The following is a 12468-nucleotide window of genomic DNA, read 5'->3' on the forward strand; positions in this document are numbered from 1 at the left end:
AAACACTATCTAACACTAAAGTGTTTACTGCGATGCCAAAGTGTATTGCAAGATTAGCAAACGTACATTTCACGAGTTTGTGTGCATAACGTTAAATTACCGTGTAATTTAATCCTTCGCGTTCTAAATAATTTGGCTTGCGGCCTTGTGTTAAACTTCAGGTATTAAGTTATAACCGGTTATAACGTTAAATGTGCGTTGTTCTTACCTTTTCCTTGACCTTGAGCTCCAGTTGCCAAAGTGCTTCTGAGTCTGATATCGCAAAGATTGCCGCAATCCTCCAGTTTGTCCTAGAGTTGCAGCTTGACCTGCCGAAGCATCGACTCGCGAGCTGCCAGGCCTGAAAAGTGCCCTCATCTCACTTTCTACCGTGCTGTATGTAGTATTACGTGCGGATGAGCCTGTCCTTGGTCGCTCAAGGGACGAGGCCAACGATGTTACCGTTTCAGGAGATGATAAAATATTTCTTAGAACTCCAATAGCTTGCTGAAGTGCACCTGCCTCATCTACCACAGCCATGTTGATCAAGACCTATCCCCGATCGCGCCAAACCTGCCTTCCGTTTCCATTATACGCCTTCCGTTTCCACTATACTCTCTCTCTCTCACATACATACATTGTTCTCTTACATACACATATTTTTTTCAGACATATATACATTTTCTTCTTACATACATTTATTTACAATATTAAATGTCTAATTTGAATACATTTGCATAAGAGTAAAATGTATGTATGTGAAAGGAGAATGTATGTGTGTGAGAGTAGAATGTATGTGTGTGAGAGAGTAGAAATGTATGTATGTGAAAGGAGAATGTATGTGTGTGAGAGTAGAATGTATGTGTGTGAGAGAGTAGAAATGTATGTATGTGAAAGGAGAATGTATGAGTGTGAGAGGAGAATGTATGTGTGTGAGAGAGTAGAAATGTATGTATGTGAAAGGAGAATGTATGTGTGTGAGAGTAGAATGTATGTGTGTGTGAGAGTAGAAATGTATGTATGTGAAAGGAGAATGTATGTGTGTGAGAGTAGAAATATGGATTTTGGCTTGTACGGCCTCTCATAGAAAAAACTATGCTCTTATCCACTATCTACTCAAATAAAAATTAGTTTTTTGTTTGCTGAATTGTAGTCATAATTATAATAATAATTAAAAAAAAATTCATATGTTGAAATGAAACTTACAAGCAAGTCCACACAGTTCATAATTTTGTGAGAATTGCCATGTTTTTTCAATTTGGCTGCCCACTGATCATCAAATTTTTCTTTTTGGGCTTTCAAGTTTTTCTTTTGAATAATGTTTATTCCACAGTATTTGCAGGTTTTGGAGGCACTGCCGATTTCTTTGTAGCAAGCACTACACTGGCGTGTTGTGGATCCAGGTGCCATGTGTGTGAGAGAAAGAGAGAGAATGTGTACAAAAGAGAGAGAGTGAGAGAGGGTGAGTATATGTGTGTGTAAGAGAGAGAGAGAGAGAGAGAGAGGGGGTGAGTGTGTGAGAGCGAGAGAGATTGTGTGTGTATGTGTGTGTGTGCGTGTGTGTGTGTGTGTGTGTGTGTGTGTGTGTGTGTGTGTGTGTGTGTGTGTGTGTGTGTGTGTGTGAGAGAGAGAGCGGGTGAGTGTGTGTGAGAGCGAGAGAGAGAGTGTGTGAGAGCAAGAGAGAGAGAGAGAGAGAGAGTGTGAGAGCAAGAGAGAGAGTGTGTGAGAGCGAGAGAGAGTGTGTGTGAGCGAGAGAGAGTGTGTGAGAGCAAGAGAGAGAGAGAGAGAGAGTGTGTGAGAGCAAGAGAGAGAGTGTGTGAGAGCGAGAGAGAGTGTGTGTGAGCGAGAGAGAGTGTGTGAGAGCAAGAGAGTGTGTGAGAGCGAGAGAGAGAGAGAGAGTGTGTGTGTGTGAGAGCGAGAGAAGAGTGAGAGTGTGTGAGAGCGAGAGAGTGTGTGAGAGCGAGAGAGAGTGTGTGCGAGAGCGAGAGAGAGAGAGCAAGTGATGGCTCTTAAAAGAGCCGTTGGTTTAAATCATGGGTGTCCAAACTACGGCCCGCGGGCCAACTGCGGCCCGCGGTCCAGTTTTTATTGGCCCGCAGCCAGGGTCCGAAATTAACACCCGCCAAGAGCCAAGTGCGGTTAGATTTTCCGTTTGGCGAGTAAATCTCAAAAGGCTATCCGCCACACTGGCGGGTGAATGTTCATCATACCAAAATAGTAATACAAAAGTATTACAATTGCCTTTTGTAATGTTATGATGCCTGGAAATTAGTTCAAATCTCCTGCGAATCTAGAGCGAGCGAGCGAGCAAAAGCGCGCATGCAAACGGCAGAGAGGGAGAGAGAGACCTTGCGTGTCTCTCTCTCTCTCTCATGCAGTGGTGACGCGTTCATATAAACGGCACCTAAACGCTGTAAAAAAAATATTGCAATGAGACATTTTAATTGTTTAAACAAGTGTTTCTGTGTCAGCTGCAAAGATGAAGTTGACACTGACTCGCGATCTTTGCAGTATGTGAACGCGCCGGAGAAAAATACCTTTCTTACGGATTAGCCTACATAGCCTAGTTTTATTTAGTTTTGAATGGTTCTGTTTAAAAGTAGAAATTTCAAGCTTTCTGTAGATAACAGATATAGGAAATTTCTAATTTGTTTAGGTCTGTGAGGCGAGTAGCCTATACGCTGAGTTTCGGTTCATGCAGCATAAGCTCCAGCCTGAACGTGTTGTGATTATACAAAAATAATGAAACATGGATTAAAATTAAGATAAAATGAATACAAAACGAAATTCGTTTCACAGAGAGGTGTGCTTTCTGTTTGATGTCTCTGTGAAAGTTTTAAAAGCATCCTTAATGGAGAACGAACGGTTAGGCTACATAACATGTTTTTTCCTCATAAATGCGAACACGAAATAAAAGATAAAATACTTTTTAAAAAGACATATCATCAATTTTTGGAAAAAGAAATATGGATTTATAGCTTTTGAAAAAATATGGTTGGATTTATAGCGTTTTGAAAAAAATATGGATGGATTAATAGCGTTTTGGAAAAAAATATGGATGGATTAATAGCGTTTTGGAAAAAAATATGGATGTATTTTATAGCATTTCGAAAAGAAAATACTTTGAATTTATCATCAACAATATTGTTGTTTGATTTAATAATCATTAATTCAACATATTCAACAAATTCTAAAAATATAATGAATATGACCCACACAAGAAGCTTGAGCTCAACTCTGTTGCACTTCTCAGTTTCAACACTAGATGGAGCCAGGCACGGACGCAGTGCTTGTCAACCGTTAACCGTTACTAAAAAAAAAAGAGCAAAGAAAAACTTTTACCGCGAGAAATGGCAGCACCGAAGAAACGGAAAATAGCAAGTGAGTGTAGAAGATTTCAAACACGGTGGGAAAATGAATATTTTTTCAAAGAAATCAAAGGAAAGTGTGTCTGTTTAATTTGCAATGAAGATGTTGCTGTGATGAAAGACTATAATGTCCGTCGGCACTATGAAACCAAACATCAGAGCTACACATCGTACACCGGTGACGAACGAACACAGAAAGTCAAGCAAATGTCAGCTAGCCTGCAAGCTCAACAACAGTTTTTTTTTCGTGCTAATAAAATACAGGAAAATGCCACAACAGCAAGCTATGAAGTCGCTAAACTTATTGCCCAGCACGGCAAACCGTTCTCAGACGGTGGTTTCATAAAGCAGTGCCTCATCAAAGTCACAGAAATAATTTGCCCGGAGAAAGTGCAGGATTTCAACAACGTGAGCTTATCCAGAAATACAGTGGTGCGGAGAATCGAGGACTTGTCAGCTAACGTTAAACTTCAGCTGAGAGACAAAGCTTGTGCTTTTGATTTTTACTCGATAGCATGCGATGAGAGCACAGATGCTACAGACACCGCGCAGCTGTTAATTTTTTTGCGGGGAGTAGATGATAATTTTTGCTGTACGGAGGAGCTGCTTGATATGATGAGCCTAAAAGGCACAACGACGGGAAGAGATATTTTTGAAGCTGTGTCAGAGGCAGTTGAAAAGATGGGACTTAAATGGGACAAGCTCTGTGGAGTAACAACGGATGGAGCTCCGGCCATGACGGGTGATCGCAAAGGAATGGCATCAATGGTGTGCGCCAAGGTAAAAGAGAGCGGAGGTGAGGCTGTTAAGATGCACTGTATAATCCACCAAGAAGCACTGTGTGCCAAAACTGTCCAGCTGGGCGATGTGATGAACACTGTTATAAAAACTGTCAACATAATTCGAGCTAGAGGACTGTACCACAGAGAATTTCAAGCTTTCCTTTCTGACGTGGATGCTGAATACGGGGATGTACTCTACCACTCTGAGGTGCGCTGGCTGAGCCGCGGCTATGTGCTGCAGCGGTTTTATTCGCTGAGATCAGAAATCGATCAGTTTATGAAGGAGAAGGGCCGACCTCTTCATGAACTGAGTGACCCTCTGTGGCTGGCCGACCTGGCATTTTTAGTTGATCTTACTCATCATCTCAATACACTGAACAAGAACCTACAAGGCAAAGATCAGCTGGTGCCACATCTGTATGCGCACATTAAAGCCTTCTGTGTAAAGCTCCGCCTGTTTGAGGCACAACTACGAAGCTTTAATGCTGCACACTTCCCTGCGCTGTCTGAAATCAAGTCTGCTTTTCCAGAGGTCAACCTTTCTGCTAAAAAGGAGAAATATGTGTCTGTGATTGTATCCCTCATGACAGAATTCAACCAGCGTTTCCAAGATTTTTCTGTCATTGAAAAACAAATCAAGCTGTTCTCGACCCCCTTCCTGGTGGATGCAGAAGAAGTGGAAGAGAGTCTGCAGTTAGAACTGATTGAAATGCAATGTGATGATTCTCTGAAGAGTCAACATCATCTTCTCTCCCTCCCTGACTTCTATCAGAGGTTGGATAGTGCCAAGTTTCCTCTGATGAGACGCCACGCAAAAAGAATGATGAGCCTGTTCGGCTCAACATACATATGTGAACAAACATTTTCCCTGTTAAATCAGAACAAAAGCAGACTGAGAACCAGAATGGCTGATAGTCATCTCTGTGAAGTCCTTCGTGTCTCAACCACCAAACTTTCTCCTGACATGTCAGCCATCCTTCAATCCAAAGGACAGCATCACTGCTCTCACTGAGTGCAATGTTTTTCACATTATACTGTAGAGTTAGAAATAGGCTACAGTACACACTGTTACAACCCCCTGTGCCACCTGCAGTCCTGTCGTTCCAGTGTACGGGCAGGGTTGGGCTTCCAGTTTCAGTTATACACCTGACTCTTTGCAAACTGTCACAGTGTCTGTTGTGTTTCCACTGGGTGTCCACTAGAGGTCCCTTCCTTCCTGTCTCCATTCATCTGGGAACCACATTTCCCATAATCCTTGTTTGTTCCCATCACTTGTGAACCTGAGCCGGTGGTGTCTGTTCCTGAGCCTGAGCCGGTGGTGTCTGTTCCTGAACCTGAGCCGGTGGTGTCTGTTCCTGAACCTGAGCCGGTGGTGTCTGTTCCTGAACCTGAGCCGGTGGTGTCTGTTCCTGAACCTGAGCCGGTGGTGTCTGTTCCTGAACCTGAGCCGGTGGTGTCTGTTCCTGAACCTGAGCCGGTGGTGTCTGTTCCTGAACCTGAGCCGGTGGTGTCTGTTCCTGAACCTGAGCCGGTGGTGTCTGTTCCTGAACCTGAGCCGGTGGTGTCTGTTCCTCCACCCTGGCCGCCCGATGGGTCGTCTTTGCCATGGTCGCTCGAGGGGAAGTCTCCGCCCTGGCCGCCCGATGGACTATCTGTTCCGCCCTGGTCGCCTGAATTACACCCAGCTGTTCCCATTTATGTTGTTAGTGTCTGTGCATAAATACCCTGTTTGTGTTAGTTCATGTTACGGAGTCATTATTGTATGTCACTCGTCAATTCTAAGGTTTGTTTTCTAATCTATTCTCGTTTTTGTTCTTGCTTGTTTTGTTTATTCGTTATCTGACTGATTAAATGGTTTTTCGACACTGGTATGGAGGACTACGATTCTGATTATTTGGACTTTGACTCTTGCATGGATGATGATTATGTCACCTCTAGTGTGTGGCCCGGCCCATTGTTTATTTTTCTGTATTTGGCCCTCACTAAAAAAAGTTTGGACACCCCTGGTTTAAATGTAGAGCGCGTGTAGATGGAGTAAGAGATGTATGTGAAGAAACTGCAAGACAAAAAAAAAAAAAAAGAGTTACAACTTTAGGATATTATTTTCTGAATCTTTATTTATTAAACATTTTGTGTGTATAACTATTTACAACAAATCCCGAGATCCCCCCACAATCATAAGACTATATTAAAATAAATAAATAAAAATATGGCAATAAAATAAGGGACTGTTCGTTATTTATTTAAGGGGCCACCGGAGAAGTTTTGAGATCTGTTGTCAAAAAAGACATTACCCTCCCTTCGCCAGCAATAATTTTTTCTATGACCCTCCAAAATGATTGTGAAAAAAGGCATGACCCTCCCCGATAATTTATTGATTAGCCTACTTCTGTACTGGTTTGTGCTTGGCAAAGATGTTCAGATAGCCATTGTTTGTTTGTTTTTTAAACCATAAACTCTTGCTTTCTCATCTTACTAGGGCTGTAACGATAGATCAAACCTACGATTCGGCTCGTATCACGAAAAAAAAATCATGTTTTCGGTGCTGATGCGGTGTGACGCGTTCAACATGTGGGTGGCGTTGCGAATAAAGCATCTAAAAGCTGTCACAAAGAACCGGCAAAAGTAATGATTATTAATATGTCATAAATAGCTAGGAGACATTTTAATTGTTTATTAATAAACAAGTGTTTTCTGTGTCTACTGCAAAGATGAAGTTGACGATGCGTCGCGATCTTCTCAGGACGCGCCAGAGAGAAATGCACATTTCATAAGCAGAGAGCAGTCTGTTTTCTTTCGTTATGAATTGTTCTGTTTAAAAGTAGACATTTCAAGCTTTCTATATATTTCTCATGTCTGTGAGGCAAGTAGCATACCTTACGCTGAGTTTCGGTTCATTTATGAGACAAGAGTCCAGTTCACTCGCCCGCGCCTCTGTGTCATGATTATTTATTTTCTACTATATTTAGACTACTTCTTATTTATTAAATCCAGATGAAACATTGATTAAAATTAAGATAAAATTAATAAAAAAACGAAATTCACTTTAAAGAAAGACTTTGTGCTTTCTGTTTGAGGTCTCTGTGAAATTTTTAAAGTCGCTTCAGAGCAGTCATGTTCGTAATGGAGAACTGTCACGCCCGTAACATTTTTTTTTCTTTTTTTTTTCTTCACATAAATGCGAACACGAAAAATAAAATAATATAATATTTTATGTTCTGTGGAGGCCGATCTTTATTCATCCGGTGGGTATATATTTTGGTTTGCACAGTGTAATTTATAGAATTACTAAAAAATATTTTGCCACCTAAAAGTTAAAGATTTTTTTTGTGTCACGTCACATGTGTATTTCCCCTCATATTAAATATAAAACGCATGTGTAGACTGATATTTTTCTATTGTTTGACTCCTTTCAGATGTTTCAAATAAGGGACCGTTCGGTATTTATGGAAGGGGCCACCGGAGGAAAATAGGGGAGGGTCATGTCTTTTTATTCTTTGTTGAGGGGAGGGTCATCCAACTTTTTTTAGTCTAGGGGGAGGGTCACCCAACTTTTATATTCATTAAAACAGCAACATTTCAAAGTGGCTTGTTTGGTGCTATTTTTTTCCATTTAGCTCCATGTTGATCTCGCGTTATCAGCCCCCCTTCGATATCAGATGGGTCTGACCCAACAAAAATCCAGTTTGGCGCTGTTTGACAGTGCGCGCGCACTTCAGTTCGTGCTTAGAAAAAGTGCAACATGTCAGAACAGAATGCCAAAGAAATGTTTACCCGGCAAAGACTTAAAACACGAGCAAATAATGAACTGTTGTTAAGTGCACAGTGTCCTGTGAGTGTAACTCTACCGCTGCATTAACATGTGATGTGAACGTACGTCGAGTTTAACAGTAGGCTATTGGGACTGAGGCGCCAGAACTGCTGATAGAATGTGCGCTGTAGGGCGATAATGCATATTTTAGTTTCCATTCTTATTTTGTTTCCACGATGTGTAAAATGTAGGGCTACCACCAGCCGCGGCGCTACCATTGGGCATTTTAGGTCCGGGCCCACCCATTTTCTACTATGGTTTTGTACGTTTCTTCATTCGGATCTATTTGCGATGATCGATCCAAATTCTAAACAAACAATTTACATGCTTCGTCCTTGTTACATTATTCATTAAGATAATAATTAATAAATGCACGCATAATTATCAGTGAACTTGATAAATGTTGCAGATATGTTTTACATGCATGCACAAACAAATGCCTTTCAACTTGTGTGTGCAAAATTCAGAATAAAATGAATGTGCAGCAATTTGTACAAATACAGAGTCTGTAGGCCTACTGTGTTGTTACCATTAAATAAGCTCATTTAGTTTCATTTTTGTTCAAATATAATAATGTTATTTTTTCATCTATGTTGATTATGAAAAGTGAACCGCACACACGAGTACGCAATATCGAGAGACATGGAGCGGGTCAGACATGATTTTGACCACTTAATTAAGTTTTGTTTTGCAGAAAACGATTTTTTTAAGTGAATTTCGTTTTGTATAAATTGTATCTTAATTTTAAAAAAAAATTATCAACCAATTGCCAAATACCAAATATAGCAGACAACACAATCATAGAGGCGCCCGCGTGGTCACTTGCACTGCACGTAAACAGGAGCGCATCTCAACTTAACGAAACTCAGCGTATGCCTCACAGACATTAAATATATCTTAAGAAAGCTTGAAATGTCTTTTTAACAATTTAAAACGAAAAGAAATAATGATGTGCATTTCTCTCTATAGGCGTGTTCACTACTACGGAGATGGCGATCGTCAACTTCATCTTTACAGCTGTTGTTGCTGTTAATAAACTAAAAATAATAGGCTTATAATTTTATTAAACAATAAATTAAATTAATTTTTTATTGTATTAAAAAAGCAAAAAAAAAAAAAAAAAAAATCCTGTTTATCAATATTGTGTGTGCTTGTGTTTATGGTTTACAAGGACAATATGTCAGGTTACTCACCAGCATTATGAGGACACCTAGGTTTATGAGGACACCTCAGTGTCCCCGTAATTCGGAGGTCATATATGTTATTTTCTGGCATAAATAAATGCCCATATGAAGTTTGATCATTTTCTAAAAAATGACCTTACATACCATGATGTGCATGTGTATGAATACAACTATGACCTTACATACCATGATGTGAATGTGTATGAATACAACTATCTGTATATTATCTAAATATTCCTCTCAAACCAGTTAATGATTTTGGTGTATATGTACAAAATATTGAGAACACTTTGACACAGACACTGTTATTACAATTTGAAATTAATATTTTTGAGACTTAACATATAATACCTGTGTATAGTGGTGTTGTCTAGTTTTTCATAGTGAGGGTAACACTTATAACGCTCAGTTGTAAGTAAGTTATGCTTAGTTAATGATGAACTCATGAATTCATAAATGATTAGCAAGTGATATACTAACATTTTATGTATGTTTATTTGTAATGTGTGTGTGTGTGTGTCGAAATAATTTGTCCGCAGCTGCTCAAAAAAAAAAAAAAAAAACAGTCAAAAACCCCACTGTCAGTGTTTTGTAAGGAACAGTCAAATATGTTCAATATAGCAGGAGACATTTTAATTGTTTACTAATAAAACAGTTATTTTTTATGTCAGTGTCGGCTAGACAGATGAAGTTGACGACTCGCGATCTTCGCAGCGCTGCACATCTTTAAATTACTATTAGTATTATTTAAGTTAACATAAAATACATAGACCTACACCACAAAAACTAGTTGAGGATAAATTCGTTAAAATTGGGCGATTCCAGTGTTATGGACGTGACATTTGCAGTCAAAACTTAAAATAAAAATTCTCAGAAAATGCATTTATTTGAAACATCTGAAAGGAGTCAAACAATAGAAAAATATCAGTCTACACATGCGTTTTATATTTAATATGAGGGGAAATACACATGTGACGTGACACAAAAAAAATCTTTAACTTTTAGGTGTCAAAATATTTTTTAGTAATTCTATAAATTACACTGTGCAAACCAAAATATATACCCACCGGATGAATAAAGATCGGCCTCCACAGAACATAAAATATTATATTATTTTATTTTTCGTGTTCGCATTTATGTGAAGAAAAAAAAAAGAAAAAAAAATGTTACGGGCGTGACAGTTCTCCATTACGAACATGACTGCTCTGAAGCGACTTTAAAAATTTCACAGAGACCTCAAACAGAAAGCACAAAGTCTTTCTTTAAAGTGAATTTCGTTTTTTTATTAATTTTATCTTAATTTTAATCAATGTTTCATCTGGATTTAATAAATAAGAAGTAGTCTAAATATAGTAGAAAATAAATAATCATGACACAGAGGCGCGGGCGAGTGAACTGGACTCTTGTCTCATAAATGAACCGAAACTCAGCGTAAGGTATGCTACTTGCCTCACAGACATGAGAAATATATAGAAAGCTTGAAATGTCTACTTTTAAACAGAACAATTCATAACGAAAGAAAACAGACTGCTCTCTGCTTATGAAATGTGCATTTCTCTCTGGCGCGTCCTGAGAAGATCGCGACGCATCGTCAACTTCATCTTTGCAGTAGACACAGAAAACACTTGTTTATTAATAAACAATTAAAATGTCTCCTAGCTATTTATGACATATTAATAATCATTACTTTTGCCGGTTCTTTGTGACAGCTTTTAGATGCTTTATTCGCAACGCCACCCACATGTTGAACGCGTCACACCGCATCAGCACCGAAAACATGATTTTTTTTTTCGTGATACGAGCCGAATCGTAGGTTTGATCTATCGTTACAGCCCTAGTAAGATGAGAAAGCAAGAGTTTATGGTTTAAAAAACAAACAAACAATGGCTATCTGAACATCTTTGCCAAGCACAAACCAGTACAGAAGTAGGCTAATCAATAAATTATCGGGGAGGGTCATGCCTTTTTTCACAATCATTTTGGAGGGTCATAGAAAAAATTATTGCTGGCGAAGGGAGGGTAATGTCTTTTTTGACAACAGATCTCAAAACTTCTCCGGTGGCCCCTTAAATAAATAACGAACAGTCCCTAAATGCATTTTCTGAGAATTTTTATTTTAAGTTTTGACTGCAAATGTCACGTCCATAACACTGGAATCGCCCAATTTTAACGAATTTATCCTCAACTAGTTTTTGTGGTGTAGGTCTATGTATTTTATGTTAACTTAAATAATACTAATAGTAATTTAAAGATGTGCAGCGCTGCGAAGATCGCGAGTCGTCAACTTCATCTGTCTAGCCGACACTGACATAAAAAATAACTGTTTTATTAGTAAACAATTAAAATGTCTCCTGCTATATTGAACATATTTGACTGTTCCTTACAAAACAGTGGGGTTTTTGACTGTTTTTTTTTTTTTTTTTTTTGAGCAGCTGCGGACAAATTATTTCGACACACACACACACATTATAAATAAACATACATAAAATGTTAGTATATCACTTGCTAATCATTTATGAATTCATGAGTTCATCATTAACTAAGCATAACTTACTTACAACTGAGCGTTATAAGTGTTACCCTCACTATGAAAAACTAGACAACACCACTATACACAGGTATTATATGTTAAGTCTCAAAAATATTAATTTCAAATTGTAATAACAGTGTCTGTGTCAAAGTGTTCTCAATATTTTGTACATATACACCAAAATCATTACCTGGTTTGAGAGGAATATTTAGATAATATACAGATAGTTGTATTCATACACATTCACATCATGGTATGTAAGGTCATAGTTGTATTCATACACATGCACATCATGGTATGTAAGGTCATTTTTTAGAAAATGATCAAACTTCATATGGGCATTTATTTATGCCAGAAAATAACATATATGACCTCCGAATTACGGGGACACTGAGGTGTCCTCATAAACCTAGGTGTCCTCATAATGCTGCTGAGTAACCTGACATATTGTCCTTGTAAACCATAAACAGAAGCACACACAATATTGATAAACAGGATTTTTTTTTTTTTTTTGCTTTTTTAATACAATAAAAAATTAATTTAATTTATTGTTTAATAAAATGATAAGCCTATTATTTTTAGTTTATTAACAGCAACAACAGCTGTAAAGATGAAGTTGACGATCGCCATCTCCGTAGTAGTGAACACGCCTATAGAGAGAAATGCACATCATTATTTCTTTTCGTTTTAAATTGTTAAAAAGACATTTCAAGCTTTCTTAAGATATATTTAATGTCTGTGAGGCATACGCTGAGTTTCGTTAAGTTGAGATGCGCTCCTGTTTACGTGCAGTGCAAGTGACCACGCGGGCGCC

At 38.6% G+C, this 12468-nt stretch overlaps 1 protein-coding gene across 1 annotated transcript; it reads left to right on the forward strand.

Moving 5' to 3' along the window:
* Positions 1-3461: 3461 nt before the first annotated feature.
* On the forward strand, positions 3462-5141 carry LOC308693809 (general transcription factor II-I repeat domain-containing protein 2; the record flags this gene model as incomplete). Its single annotated transcript, XM_081370905.1, has 1 exon — positions 3462-5141. One exon carries the CDS (start codon positions 3462-3464, stop codon positions 5139-5141), a length of 1680 nt encoding a protein of 559 aa, XP_081227031.1.
* Positions 5142-12468: the final 7327 nt, after the last annotated feature.

Source organism: Scardinius erythrophthalmus (genome assembly GCF_964197995.2).
Source record: "Scardinius erythrophthalmus genome assembly, chromosome: 7".
Taxonomy (NCBI): Eukaryota; Metazoa; Chordata; class Actinopteri; order Cypriniformes; family Leuciscidae; genus Scardinius; species Scardinius erythrophthalmus.